This window comes from Medicago sativa, chromosome 5 (assembly GCF_051527215.1).
Source record: "Medicago sativa cultivar Bolivia chromosome 5, Bolivia_mono, whole genome shotgun sequence".
Taxonomy (NCBI): Eukaryota; Viridiplantae; Streptophyta; class Magnoliopsida; order Fabales; family Fabaceae; genus Medicago; species Medicago sativa.
In genome coordinates, this window is record NC_140753.1 from 14,296,468 (window position 1) to 14,312,059 (window position 15,592).

The window sequence follows — 15,592 nt, forward strand, 5'->3', positions numbered from 1 at the left end:
TTTTTGAAGGGACACATTTACCATTTTGTTAATACACAAGATATTTATAAGTTCGTGATTGTGTTAATTTGTAGTGTTTAAATCTTATATATGCTTAAAACTTTTTAGATATCTCTTAACTCATCAACATAGAATTACCTGTCCCTCTACTTGAATATGCAATTATTAGATTTTACCAACTATGAGACGCTATACAATAAAGTAAGTGTACAAAATAGCGTTTATTGTTTGATTCTAATAATAAAGGTAAATAGCATGTTTAATTTAAGACAACAACAATTAGAAAACAAAATTGAATGTTCCTTACAAATTTACAACAAACTTAAAAAATAAATTATGAAAAACAAACTAATAATAAGTGAAAAGCATACCCAAAAAATTAACTAATTTACTTCATAGTTCTTCTGAATCAACAATGAACAAATTTTTTTTGTGTTCTTGTGCAATTCACCACTTGGCTAAAAGAGACTTATTGATGATGAACCATATCTTAAAAAATTGAATTGGATGTCTATAGTACCTTTATAGTATGAGCACCCAAAAAAACTCAATCTGTACAAATCACTAATCAAAATTTATTCATTCTTCTTCATCTACCATTCAACACACCTTTGAGAAGATCAAGTCCTTCAGCTGAAATACTCCTTCTCCTATGTGATCTAGGAATTTCAATTTTAGGAGGTGGATCTTTAGAGAAACAAATCACAACAACAGTTAAATTATCACATGTGTTTCTTTGAAGTGCCTCAGCAACAAGTACCTTAGCACATATATTAGGATCATTATGTTGCACAAGTTCCCTCCTAACCATTGTAACAGCACATTGACTACTCATAACATCCCATAATCCATCACACCCTAGTATCAAAAACTCATCTTCTTCTGTTAGGACAATTTCCTCCAACTCTGGCTCACAACTTAAGGGACTTTTTGAACCTTTTGTACCTTTTATGTGCCAATCTCCTAGTGCACGTGCCACTGATAGTTGTCCATTTAGGTATCCATCATAGATAACTCCACCTAGTTTTTCAATTCTTAATTTTTCAGATGTGCAATTTGGTTTATGGTCTTTTGAAAGTTCGACTGCTCGGCCACGTTTGCCTAATACTGCGCGCGAATCTCCGGCATTCGCAATCAGCATGGACCTGTAACAATGGAAGTTAGGCAATGTTTTGATAAACAACTTAATTAAACGTTTATAACATTATGCGTATTTGACCTTTTTTTTTTACAATATATCAATGATTGCGACATATTGACTTAAAAACTTGTTACTAGCATACATAAAAAATGAGTACGCAGATAAATTTGTCCATGAAATTGTAAGCAATCAGTTAAAATAGTACATCGGTTAACTTTTTCAATAGAGACTATGGTGTGGTCCGTTAATTGAATATGTGGCCCCTCCACGTTGATCACACATCAATGTCACCACACGAGACTAATATACCTATAAAATTTAGGTATTTTTGGGACTAACACAAATTTGTTTCTAAGATGACCTAAATTTCATAAGCAAATTAGTCTCTAGTGAGGGAACAATAATGTGGGATCAACATACAATGTAACATGTTCGTTAATAATGCCACGTCACAGCCTCGAATGACAGAAGTTATCCGAGGGACTATTTTGAATGATATTTTCCAATTCGCAAAAATCAAAGACTACTTCAATTGATCCTTACAATGTCAATGAACAATTTATAGATCTAGATGGTGCTTAGGTCCTTACCTTCCCAAGACGAGGGCTATTAGAGCAGTGGTTCCTGATGAGCTATCAAGAGAACTTGCATCTCTAAATGCATGATCAGCCTTCACAAATGCACTCTTAACTGCTTTTTTAATGCTAGATGGGAATTGAGAATCTTCAGCTATAAACTTAAGCATGTTCTTTTTGATAAATGATGCTGCATCAACACCACCATGTCCATCAAATACCTGCATATTAAATTAACATTACATAACCTCCATGAGTATCTAAAATGCATGAAAAAAAAAAAACCACATTGAATATTACTCAACTTAGGAAGAAACATACCCCGTAAAATGCTGATGGAGATGGAAGGTCTAGTTGTTGTGCAACAGATTTACTAAGAATATCAATACATATAAATTCATCCTCCATGTATTGCTTTGGTCCTTTCTCAGAACAGCTTCCAGATCTCAATATAAGTGGAAATTCTGATTTATCTTCTGTGTTTGATTTAAGGCCAACAATGGTATTAAGATTTGATTCCTATAGCCACAATATATAATAAAGACATAATTGTTAATTAACACTATTAACAAAATACAAATACAAATGAATATAGAATTATTATGGTAAGTGGCATAGTATTCTTGTTGTCACGATCTACTGAGATTCAGTCCTTACCGAATCAACCAGCCATGAAGAGCTGCTGCAATGACGCATAGTGGCAGAATGATCCCTTGGAGGCTTCCCAACAACATTCTGATTCAAACTCCCCAAGGTATCATCATTTTGATCTTCCATGATGGAACACACACTTAATGTAGCTGCTACCTCAGAGCTGCAACAATTCCCTGGTGCCATTCTTGTCCCATTACACAATTCATCAATCCAATCTAATCACCCCTCAAACAAAAAATTGTCTTTTATATAACCCAATTTCAAAAAATTTAGAAGAAAAATAAATGTTCAAATAAGTATTTCAACAACTATAGGAGACAGACAAAGAAGCCATTTTCAAACAAATCCCACTAGAAGACCCTACAGCAAGAAACAGCTATGCAAAACATGGTTTGCACGTGATCCAAGAAAAAAGGTAACATTTAGGCCATCCCAAGAACGTGAGTGACATCATGTCATATATTTAATATAATTATATATCAGAAGATGTTTTTTGCATGTGACAAATATTGAAAAATGTGTAGGTAGTTGTTTTGGTTAGGAGATATTGATGAAAACACATGATGATGGCAAAGTAGTGAAGAATAATGAATCAAGAGAAATAGAAAGAGCACAAAGGAAGCAAAATAGGTAGAGAGACAAAAGGGGAGAGCGTTAAGAAGTGGTAAAATATATGTGAAGTGATTGGCCATTGCAAAATTTTCGGTGGTCATTGGAGGGCTTGAAAGAGAGATTAAGGGAAAGACATGTGGCTTCTTGTGCTTCCATTTGTTTGTGTTGTTACTACTAGTTGACCATTTGCCCTTGTGGTGATGCTACTCCAACATCATCATCATCATCATCTTGTTGGAATCTATGATCTAGATTCTATATATTATTAAGGGAGCTGCTATTTATCCCGAAAAAATTTAACCCGAGGGCTTCACGACTGATTTTCCAACGTTAGATCAGCTTTATTAATTAATGCACATGTGTGGCTAAAAAGGAAAGTGGTGATGGTAGTCTAATATTAACACGGTCGTGATTTTTTTGGGATAAACACTTTCGGATCAATATCATTATCCTATTATTAATACCATAAATCTAATAATTAATCAAATAATCAATAAATACTAATTTACTTTAGTGGAAGAGAAATAAACATATGATATAATTAGGATTTATGACATATTGGTCTATTAAAGATTATACGAATACTTGGACTAATGGAGAAAAGTCTCTTGATAACAATCTTAAAGCATAAAGATATAGAGACGAGTAATGAATACTCGTTGATTTTCGGTTCTTCCTCAATCGACAATGTTAATGCTTTAAAGATATGGGCAAAGATATCTTTAAAGAGATATGGGGTTTTCAGCTGGTACTGCCATCAATGCCATGTTAAAACAGTGAACGCATCACCATTTAAAAGATCCACATCTTGAAAATTGAGGGTTTGGATTGGGGATAAAGAGGCGGCAAGGTTTTCCTTTAGAGAGAGGCGAGAGGTTCCATGATAGCTATATCTTTAAACAATGAGAACCTTAGTTGACCTTCACAAAGCTATATCTTTGTGAAGCATTAACAATTAGATGTGTTTTTTAATTTGATCGATAAATAACTAATATAATTATGTAAAGACATTTTCCCACAAAATAATATTGAAATATAATTAAATATTAAAGTATTCCAACAACACTTGAATGTTTACAACGTCAAATAAAATGTATTTGAGTGTGCACACACAAATGGAAAAAGGTGAAAGAGAAAAGAATTAAATCATACGTAGTTTTTAAAATAATCAAATTATATATACTTTTTTTCGTGTGCGTATCTATATAATTTTTATTTATGTTGTGACTACATAAATATTTCACTATTAATACTCCCTCGGCCCCTAACTATAAGCCCTTTTTTTTTTTTTTTTACAGAAAACTATAAGCCCTTAAAAATTAGTATTTTTCACTTAAGTATAAGTTCTTATGCGAATTATTAAATGTATTTTTTTCTTGTATACAATTTATTAATATTATTAACTTATAAGATTACCAAATATACACAAATGAAGAAATTTTTTGTATTATTATTTTTTGTTTGAATCATCGTGGAACCTCTCGCCTCTCTCTAAAGGACAACCTTGCCGCCTTAATCTTCTTTATCCCCAATCCAAACCCTCAATTTTCAAGATGTAGATCTTTTAAATGGTGATGCGTTCACTGTTTTAACATGGCATTGATGGCAGCACCAGCTGAAAACCCCAGACGGGGTTGGTAGTTGTCGGCTCTGCCGCGACTTGTTTCAACCTTCATGCCACCATGACGTCGACCATCCAGACGGGGATTGAAGAGAAAAAAAGCTCTGCATGCAACAATAAAGTAACTCTCAACTCCTTTTTATATAATTACATTTTATGTATATTTTCTTCAATAAAGAAAAGTACTTTTTCTTGTTTAGAGCTTCTATCTAGGCCAAATACTTTCTTAGTCAATCATCAACTTTGGTACCATTGTTAGGTCGTGAGTTTTAAAACATCGAAGACTTCGATTTTGACCCACCACACAAGTAGATTGAACATCACATTTTAACATAAAATTTTAAGCATCAAGTATGAGTCTCATTACTTATATGTTGCTAAACACTCACATTTTTCATCCAATATGAGATTCTTTTACTCACACTTGACACACTAACAATATAATTCTTTATAATGTATATTATTATCACAAAAAAAATGTGACAATTGCTAAATATCATTTTCAATATGTGTAAAAAACATTTGTACAAATGGTAAGATATTTGAGCCCCTTAGCAAATGATCAACGGTTTAATCTCTAACTTTAGTGTATGCAAAAAATTTGGTTGGAACTTGAGAATGGAGAAACCACCTTATGTACCCCATGTGGTAATATGATATTATATGATTTTTAAATTATATATATGAAAAATGCTTTATGGTGCGACAGTATACATGCACGAGATCCGACGAAACAATTACCACTCTAGGATCTTTATCTATGCATTAACTAATTGGATTCTCTCTCCCCCATGGTTTGCTTTCCATAATCTGAATTCCACTATTTTCGCTCGTGGGGCATTCGTCTCGTGCTATATAGCACTCTTGTGTGTGTGTGTGTGATTTCAAACTTTAGAATGCAACAATGCTAAATTCTTTGAGGGAGAACTTTGTAATTCGTTGTGATTATATCCGACTCGAGAGATTAATCTCTAAAGTTGCATCTACAAGATATCCGATTAAAAAAACTTATATTAACGACATCTCTAATTCTTTCATGTAAAATGTGAATTTTGCCAATCCTAAATTTATTCTTTAAAACCTTTAATTATTATTATTTTTTTAAAAATCTAGCTTTTTCTTAATAAAAGGTGTGTTATTAGTCAACCATATTGTTTATATTTTATGGCTAATGTTGTTTCGTTCATAATGAATGAGGTCCCATAGGCCACACTCCAACTGTATTTTTGGAGAAATAAGAGTGCGCTAATAACGCGTTTCTACCTTTCACATAAAAAAGTATTGATGCGTTTCTAGTACAAGAGAGATGAATATTGAAACCAACCATAGGATTGTTGCTTTGAGTTCACGACACCGTCGACAAGAATAAGTTCTAAATTTATTATTTCATTAAACTATATATAAGTTTTATCCACACGTTTTTAGTTGCCTAAAGTATCTATGGCACAAAACTTGAAATCAATCTTTTCAAATAATGAGATTCGTTTAAGAGATTGGTATTTTTCAACAAGTGCTCGTCCATACGAGTTGATGAAAGATTGAATCTACAAGAGTTGATCAGAGATTGAATCTATAATCACATATTTATGAGATTTGGTTATTTGTCAATTGCATCACACCATCTGAGTTAATGTTTATCATAGTTAATATGATACACAAATATGATGTTGATAAATGGTAACATGAAAAAGAACCAAAATTTGATTTTTGAAGTCGTGAAATTTAGGATGTAGCCCAATTTCATATAAAAAATTGAATTTTCAACCGTCAACATCAAAATTAACCTCTTAGTCACTTCAAAATGTTTAGACGGTGTGGATATGTTGGAGCCTACTATAAATATACAATTAATTAGTAAAATAAAAATGCTGCAACAAGATAATAAATTTGATTAAATAATAAGTAATAATAATTATAATTACAATTACTTTATTATTAAAAAAGATGGTGATGTTTGATATCACGATACGCTGGATGAAATCGCGGTGGTTTGTAAGGTAGAACTGTCCCAACTTATAATACATGTTTAAGTAATATCCATACTATTTTTTTTGTAGTTATGATGGTTACCATTGTTTCAATAATATCGTAAAATTTCATGGGTTTAGGTATAATTTCAAGTTAATTCGGTTGTAAACTCAAATCTAGTAAACTTGAAAAATCAATGTTTACGGCAGTGAGACATGGTTTTAAAAAATAAAGTTGACCTATTTGTTGACTCCAATGAAAAGAATTTCTTATTCCTAAAAAAACATGAAAATAATCTCACGTCAATGACATCATCATTTCACTATGAGAGTGGTGGCTTTCTATTTAAGAATCACAACCACTTCCACATCAATCCACTATACAAATGGACATAGAGAGCAACCAAAGTCAAGAAATAATGAAACTCACACCATCACAAGATGTTTGTGTTTCTTTTGTATGAACTCAGAAGATTGTTTTGTTGTGTCCACTTTCACAGTGACAATTATCTTCATCTTATTGTACCAAAATTTCTCACATGTTTTCAGTGGCTATAAATCATTTCCAATTGTCCCTCTTGTCCGTACAAATAATTTGAAGAAAAAAAGACAAGAAGTCGGCCAAAATATCCAACTTCTGAGGAGTGTGATTGGTTATTGAGTTAACCATATTTTTCAACACCATATAACTATATATCATTAAGTATTAACCTTACCTTTTTGAGTAAAAAAAACTTTTTGAAATTTATTTGCATCTTCCCTTGATTAACTTCTCCACTTTCCTTTAGTGCCTTGTCCATTTTCTCCACAATGCTTAAACTCTTTCTTTGTTCCTACTTTTGGTTCCTTCTTCATTTACAATTCTAAGCTACTGGTTAAAGTACATCATATATCCTTCCTGAAGCTCTAAGGTATGTCTTCTTTTAACTTCATGAAGTTACTTACACTGTTCTTTTTGTCCTTTCACATGTTAGGGATTTTGATGTTACAATATGTTGCTTTTTTCTTTTTTATTAGCAGATACTTTGGTTCTTTTCAATTTCCAAAATCTGCTTTATCTTATGCTTTATGTCTGTTGTTATGTTACGTCTTTTATAGAATATATAGATACTTTGATTCTTTTCTATTTCCAAAATCTTTGTTCATGCAAAATCTTGTTTTTCTTGGTGCTTTATGACTTTTTGGCTTTTTCAACTTGTAAACATCAAACCCTTTGTTTTGTTGTTGTTATGTTACTATCTTTATGTTTATTGTTATATAGGTAAATCATCAACCATGGTTAAAGTTTGGCTATTGGCTCTAATGATTCTCTACAATGGCTTCTCTTCAACTGTGGCTGGCATTCATAATACATCAAGGCCTGATATTGTAAATATTGGAGCTCTCTTTTCTTTCAATACTAGTGTTGGTAAGATTATAAAAATTGCTTTAGAAGCTGCGGTCGACGATGTAAATTCGGATCCAAATATTCTCGGCAAGACCAAGTTGAAGCTCTCTCTTCAGGAAGATTCTAAATATAGAGGTTTTCTAAGCATTGCTGAGGGTATGTCTTTCATAATGTCACCTTTTCATGAGTTGATGAACCTTGTAAATTTTTTATTTTTTTGGTTACATAAACACAATGATAAAGATAGCTCAACTCTTTTCAGATTATACACTGTCAGTGTAAATATTTATTACACAGTTAATCAATTATAACCGTTAGACCATAAAAAAGATTTGACTTAAATCACAATCACTTCTAAAGTCACACATATGAATGATTTGTTGACCATGTAAAAAATTTACGCTTATAGTGTATCACAATTAAACTCTGATAATTCTATGTAATATACAGTTTTGCAGGTCATGGCTAGACACAATGTGGCAATAATTGGCCCTCATAGTTCTGTAACAGCTCATGTCATAACTCATATTGCAAATGAGCTTCAAGTTCCTCTTATCTCATTTTCAGCTTTAGACCCTACCCTTTCTTCACTTCAATTCCCATTCTTTATCAGAACTTGTCACAGCGATCTTTATCAAATGGCTGCAATAGCAGACCTTGTTGACTACTATGGATGGAAAGAAGTCATTGCTGTATACATTGATGATGATAATGGAAGGAACGGAATTGGTGCATTAGGTGATAAGCTTGCCGAGAAGCGTTGCAGAATCTCATATAAAGCGCCTGTGAGACCCGAAGCAACTGCAGAGGAGATAACAAATGTGCTAGTTCAGGTGGCTCTTGCTGAATCAAGAGTTATAGTAGTTCACGCCAACACTATGGGGGGCCCGAAAGTGTTTAGTGTTGCGAAGAATCTTGGAATGATGGGAACTGGTTATGTATGGATAGCCACTGCTTTTCTTTCTGCTATTCTTGATATAAATAGTCCATTGCCATCTGATGCAATGGATGATATCCAAGGAGTGTTGACAGCACGCGTGCACACACCAGATTCGGAGCTTAAAAGAAAGTTTGTTTCTAAATGGCAAAACTTGACTCACAGAAATACCGATAATGGCCCTCTTGGACTTAGTTTTTTGTCTCTTTATGCATATGATACTATTTATGCTCTTGCTCATGCACTTGATGCATTTTTTAAACAAGGGAACCAAATCACATTCTCAAATGATTCAAAGTTATCTACACTACGTGGAGACAACTTGCGTCTTGATGCATTGAACATCTTCGATGGAGGAAACACATTGCGTACTAACATTTATGAAGTTAACATGACAGGTGTGACAGGCTTGTTCAAGTATGCAGATGATAAAAACCTTGTTAATCCTACATATGAAATCATCAATGTGGTTGGAACCGGGTCTCGGAAGATCGGTTATTGGTCTAATCACTCTGGATTATCGGCTGTTCCTCCAGAAACAATTCATTCCAAACCAGGCAATAACTTCAGGGAGAGTAAAATGCTAGTCCCTGTGATTTGGCCTGGAAACACAGCTCAGAAGCCTCGCGGTTGGGTTTTTCCGAACAATGGAAGGCTATTAAGAATTGGAGTACCAATAGGCGTTAGTTACCGCCAATTTGTCTCGCAAGTACCAGGCACAGATACATTTCAAGGATTCTGCATTGATGTATTTCTTTCTGCAGTTAACCTATTGCCTTATGCTGTCCCTTATAAGTTTATTCCATATGGGGATGGTAAGAACAATCCTAGTAACACCGAGCTTGTCCGTCTGATAACAACTGGTGTGAGTATCATGTCAATAATCTTTTATGGAGTTTGGATGTTTTATTATGGTAATCTTCTGAGACTGATTTTTGAATTTTCATACAGGAATTTGACGGTGCAGTAGGTGACATTGCAATTACTACAACAAGAACAAAAATGGTGGATTTTACTCAGCCATATATTGAGTCTGGTTTAGTGGTAGTAGCACCTGTTAGGGAGACAGAAACTAGTGCTTTGGCCTTTTTGGCTCCATTTACACCAAGGATGTGGTTTGTCACAGCTCTCTTTTTCATATTAGTTGGAACTGTAGTTTGGATTTTGGAGCATAGGGTGAATGATGAATTTAGAGGACCACCTAAAAAACAAATGGTTACTATTTTTTGGTAAGTCGAATCTATTATCTCCCCCTTTTCCATGGCTCACCAATATTGAACCTTTTTTAAACCAAACCAATGCTAATAATGCATGCAATATTTATGTGGAGGCTGCAATTCTGTGAGAGGAAAAGGTGATTTTAGAAATATAAAATTGATTTTAACGTGTTTAGGTGTTCTTAAGCAGATTTGCGTAGATTCTAACTTGAAGTTGAGATTAAAGGCTTTTGCTTCCAAACGTGAATTTTAGTTTTAAATTTATTGTTTAAATCATTTTCACGTGAATGTATCAAAATATAAATCGATTTACGTTCAACTCACTTTTAACCAAAATAAATTTATTCAAAACCAATTTCCGCTTGTTGTAGAATCAAACACACACTAATATCAAGGTATTGATATGTTTGCGACATTTGTTTGTGTTGTATTTGACAGGTTTAGCTTTTCAACAATGTTCTTTTCACATAGTAAGTTCCAATTCTTGTCTTCTATGACATATATGGTAAAAGTTTTAACTTAGCCTTTGAGTAATCAAGTTTCATTTTATCCACACTATGTAGGGGAAAATACAGTGAGCACATTTGGTCGTTGTGTGCTACTTATATGGTTATTTGTAGTACTTATAATTACTTCAAGTTACACAGCAAGTCTAACATCAATCCTCACAGTTCAACAGCTTTCTTCCCCCATTAAAGGCATTGAAAGCTTAGTAATTGGCAAAGAACCAATTGGTTACACTCAAGGTTCTTTTTCTAAAAACTATTTAATCCAAGATATTGGTATTGATGAGTCTAGGCTTGTTGCTTTAAGAACACCTGAAGAAGCTGCTAGAGCACTTGAGAAGGGTCCTCAAAATGGCGGCGTTGCTGCTTATATCGATCAACGTGCCTATATCGACATCTTCCTTGCAAGCCGGTGTAAATTTACTATTGTAGGTCAAGAGTTCACCAGAAACGGCTGGGGATTTGTAAGTATCTTTCAAGTTTTCTTTGCAATTTCTTGCAACAAAATTGGCCAATTTAAAAGAATTAATGTGATAGAAGATTTTTAGTACCAGCATGATTCTGGAATTTTATTAATTTCATGGGCCAAATTCTCTGAAGTCCTACAATGCCAGAGTCTAAAATTGTTATTCATTCATTTTTTTTGTTCTTAATTGTGCTGTTCAGGGCTTTCCAAGAGACTCACCATTAGCAATTGACCTATCAACTGCCATTTTGCAAATGGTAGACAATGGGGACTTACAAAGGATTCATGACAAATGGCTTTTGAGTAGAGCTTGTTTAACACAAGGTGCAAAGCTTGAAGTTCAAAGACTCAAACTAAAAAGCTTTTGGGGACTGTATGTGATCTGTGGATCAGCATGTTTGGTTGCTCTACTAATATACTTCATACGGATAATTAGACAGTATATCAAGCACCGCTCAGAGGAACTTGATTCTCCCGACCAAAACCCTAGCTCAGGATCGTCGGGTTTGAAAAAATTCATGTCCTTTGCAGATGAAAAAGAAGAGACTATTAAGAACCGATCAAAGAGAAAGAAAATGGAGAGAATCTCTTATAGAGGTAGTGAGGGAGGATCATCCTCCATCATCTCCAATAAAGATTATGATGCTCAGCCATCTCCACGCATAACTGGTTCTGTTCCTAATTGTGGAAGTGAACAAGTATTTGTCTAAGTGGTGTAATTATGGTTTCTATACAACATTAAAAAAAAAAAAAATTAAATGTACAAGTTTTATTTAGGAAATACAACTTGCCTTAGAAGAATATAAATTTAAGATGCGCAAACCATGCAAATAGCATATATAATATACAATTTGTATTTTTTACAAAACAGATATTTCCAATTGACACTTTCATGCAACACATTCGTCTGTTGTCGCAGTTTGTCGTTCTTCGCTAACTAGATAGATAAGAAATGAAGAACATATCTTATCTACAATGAAATCAGATAAAAATAAATAATAAATAAGGTCAGCTAGCACTCATCTCCATTTATAACATAGCAACTGATATTTCATAACTTTGGTAATTAGGTCTCCGATGTATGAGAAATTGTAATACATTGAATTTTACAGTTCCTTTACCACTAACTACGCATACTGAATGTACTAATAATTTACATGTAGTTGAATCCTCAGAACGCTGGATTAAACAGATGGCCTTCCATCATAATTTTGGGTTAGATTAATCAGTGGCCAGCAAACTACTAATAGGGAAACACAACTAAACCAACCTTTAGATGATCACACTTCTTCACTGCATTTATGCTCTCCCTCGAAATAGCTCCTTCAGGTCATCTTAGTTGTGATCCCTGTTTGAAATATTTTTCTGCATCCCTGCTACATATTGTCAACCAAATATATTAAAAAGAAGTTACTGCATAAATTTAGTGTACTCAACTGAAATGAAATAGCTATCAAACGGAGTACTACCAAAATTAATCAGCTCAATAGCACTAGACTTGTGAAAGCGCATGAATTGAGTTTCATCTGATGAAACACTTTGTACCAATCACATAGTTTTACTTAAATATATTATGATGAATCCACAAAAGTCATTATTTTTGCGTCCGAAAATGCCAAGTACCTTGCATTTAGGAAGCTGCACATATTAGGAAAAAACAAACAGTATATTCTGGCTTCAGGTCATTGTGGATTTGGTGTAGTTTGTCCATATCTAAAGATTAAGAACCAGAAACAAGTTAAAGTAAGCAAATACAACAGAAATATACTGCATCCAGAAAAAAGTTATATGATTATTGTATGAAAATAAACCATAGTGCAGAATCAACAAAAGAAAAACTATCACACGAAAATTTTGCAAAATCCGAGTTTGAGAAATCCGATTTCAATATTGGTATGCTACAACTAACAATTTGATAAAATCAGTAGAGGAAATACTGATAAAACAACATTTGAAACTCACATTTTTAAGCAAAATGCAATTCCAGGGGAAATTTTTCCAGGACAGATGGAGCAGCGCAAGCAGAGTAGAGGAAGTGAGTTGCAGAGAGAGTGGGTGCGAGAGAGAACTAGGTCAAGAGAGACCCCCATCCAAACACTCTCAAGAATCTCATCAATGCCAGAGTTAACATGACCTTGATGTTAATTGGAACAAACTGACCAAGGCAAGTGAAAGGAAATGAACTGATGCTCCAGGATGGTTTTGATTTTCATTTCAAAACACTAATTTGTTGAAGCAACTCCATCAAACACTACTTTATAATTTGAGACGACAAATGAATCTTGAGATAATCATAAGGTTAACAGCTTCATTTCAACTGAACTATGACCAATTGTCTTTGCAATCCTTTTATGCTTCATCATTTTTCTAGCCCTATTTACCTCTTCCCATTTTCCAGCATTAGCATATATATTAGATAGAAGAGCATAAATTCCACTTTGAACAGGTTCCAGCTCTGCTAATCGTACTTTAACTTGACTAGTAACCGAGATGTTTTCATGAATCTGGCAACCATTTAAAAGAGCACCCCATGTGGCAATATTTGGTCGTATTGACATTGTCTCCATTAGTTTTTCCGCCTCTCTGAAATTACCTGCCCGACTCAAAAGATCAACCATGCAACTATAGTGCTCTTTTTCTGGCAGTATACCATACCTCTTTGTCATAAGGTTAAGTTGTTTTTGAGCCTCTTCGACCAATCCAACATGACTACATGCAAATAAGACTCCAATGTAAGTAATATGATCAGGGACTAGAGAACTATCCTCTTGCATTATTTGAAACAAACTCAATGCTTCATTTCCATGACCATGTATGGCTAAAGCATTTATCATACTAGTCCACATCACTACATCCTTTTTTTCCAAACTATTATTAAAAATCTTTTGCGCACTTCGTAATTCACCATTTTTGGCATACATGTCCAAAAGAGCAGTTGCAAGGGCAATATCCGTTGCCATGTTGCTTTTCAATAGATAAGCATGAACTGTTTCTCCCAATGCCAAAACACACCGACTGGCACAAACACTCAACACACTCAGAAAAGTAGCCTTATCAGGACAAAATCCATCGGCCAACATATCAAAAAACAGACCAAGCGCCTCGTTATACCTCTCATATTGATTATAAGCATTAATCATACAGTTCCAAGCAACAACGTTTCTCTCTGGCATTTTGTTAAACAAGTCTCTCGCAACATTTAACCAACCACATTTTGCATACATTTCAACAATAGCAGTAGCAAGAATAACATTACTATCAGACGCAAACACAAAAGGATCATACCCCGCCTTACAAACCCTCTCATGAACCCATCTCCCAGTATCAACATCCCTACAACGAGCACACGCAATCAAAGCATTCACCATCGTAACCTCATTAGCCTCCACACCCCAACAACCCATTTCCTTAAACACCTCCAAAGCTTCACGGGGTCGATCATTACTCACATACCCATTAATCAAACAAGTCCAAGCAACAACATTCCACTTAGGAATTTTATCAAACACCTTCAACCCATTTTCCATATTTTTACATTCCACATACATATTCAATAACCCAGTTGCAACATAAACATTTGCTTCAAACCCAGATTTCAATACACAACTATGAACACATTTTCCACTAACTTGATCATAAATAAAAGAACATGCTTTAAGTACAAATGGGAAAGTAAAATGATCAGGGGCATAACCATTTTGCAGCATTTGTTTATACAAATGCAATGACATTGTTGGGTTGTTAGATTTGGCATAACCCTTAATCATAGAGTTAAAGATATAAACATTAGGTGAATGAATTTGGCGAAATAATGAATTTGCATAATTGAAGTATTCATGAAAATGTGAATCAACACAGAAATCAATAAGCTTGCTTAAAGGGATTATTTTAGTGTTAATGGTTGTTGGGGTTGTGAGAATTAAAGCGTGTAAGGTTTTGAATTGTATCAAAGTTTTGCATTTTGGTAACAGAGACAGAATGGTGTTCGGGTGGATCATGATTCCTTAATATGTAATCATTTGGTTGCGAGTTTTTAAAATGAAAGTGAAACGAAAGAGTTTTTTTTAGTTAAGAAAAAAAGGGTAGATTAGAGAGAAAACTATACAAATTCATTGTAAATCGTTAAATTGAAAATGACGAATATTTGAACTCACAACATTTAAGTTAATAGGATAGACTAAATGATATTTATTCAAACAAAAAAAGATAGACTAAATAATGTCAAAAGTTCCGGTAAATATGACAAATTTGCGCCTACACGTCAGTTGTTGACCGTGCAACTTTGTCCACGTGGTGTTGATGTGACAAATCCATTAATTCAAAAAATTAGAAAAAGATTTCGAAAATTTATTTTCAAAATTCATTTCAATATTTTAATTTAAAAAAATTATATTCAGATTTTTTTTTCAAAAACTTTCAAATTATAGGAAAATTTTAAATTTAATTTTCAAAAATTTATTTTTCAAATTTTAATTTTCAAAATCATAATTCAGATTTCACATTTTAAAA

The 15,592-nt window shown here is 33.6% G+C and overlaps 3 protein-coding genes across 4 annotated transcripts; 1 reads left to right on the forward strand and 2 right to left on the reverse strand.

Moving 5' to 3' along the window:
* Positions 1 to 202: 202 nt before the first annotated feature.
* On the reverse strand, positions 203 to 3,232 carry LOC146920328 (Protein phosphatase 2C family protein). Its single transcript, XM_085713729.1, has 4 exons — positions 2,374 to 3,232; positions 2,038 to 2,235; positions 1,732 to 1,937; positions 203 to 1,145 (listed from the first exon to the last, which is right to left on the reverse strand). The coding sequence occupies exons 1-4, from the start codon at positions 2,551 to 2,553 to the stop codon at positions 590 to 592; spliced, it is 1,140 nt and encodes a 379-aa protein (XP_085569855.1). The 5' UTR covers positions 2,554 to 3,232; the 3' UTR covers positions 203 to 589.
* A 3,715-nt stretch (positions 3,233 to 6,947) lies between these two features.
* On the forward strand, positions 6,948 to 12,086 carry LOC146920329 (glutamate receptor 3.6-like). The gene is made up of 7 exons (XM_085713731.1): positions 6,948 to 7,481; positions 7,832 to 8,113; positions 8,408 to 9,759; positions 9,846 to 10,123; positions 10,550 to 10,581; positions 10,675 to 11,081; positions 11,284 to 12,086. Exons 2-7 carry the CDS (start codon positions 7,846 to 7,848, stop codon positions 11,791 to 11,793), a joined length of 2,847 nt encoding a protein of 948 aa, XP_085569857.1. The 5' UTR covers positions 6,948 to 7,481; positions 7,832 to 7,845; the 3' UTR covers positions 11,794 to 12,086.
* A 10-nt stretch (positions 12,087 to 12,096) lies between these two features.
* On the reverse strand, positions 12,097 to 15,141 carry MEF19 (mitochondrial editing factor 19). Of its 2 annotated transcripts, none has more exons than XM_085713732.1 (3): positions 13,046 to 15,141; positions 12,707 to 12,796; positions 12,097 to 12,456 (listed from the first exon to the last, which is right to left on the reverse strand). In XM_085713732.1, exon 1 carries the CDS (start codon positions 15,079 to 15,081, stop codon positions 13,375 to 13,377), a length of 1,707 nt encoding a protein of 568 aa, XP_085569858.1. In that variant the 5' UTR covers positions 15,082 to 15,141; the 3' UTR covers positions 12,097 to 12,456; positions 12,707 to 12,796; positions 13,046 to 13,374. The 2 variants fall into 2 exon arrangements, with proteins under 2 accessions (XP_085569858.1, XP_085569859.1); XM_085713733.1 differs by having other exon boundaries at positions 12,097 to 12,459.
* Positions 15,142 to 15,592: the final 451 nt, after the last annotated feature.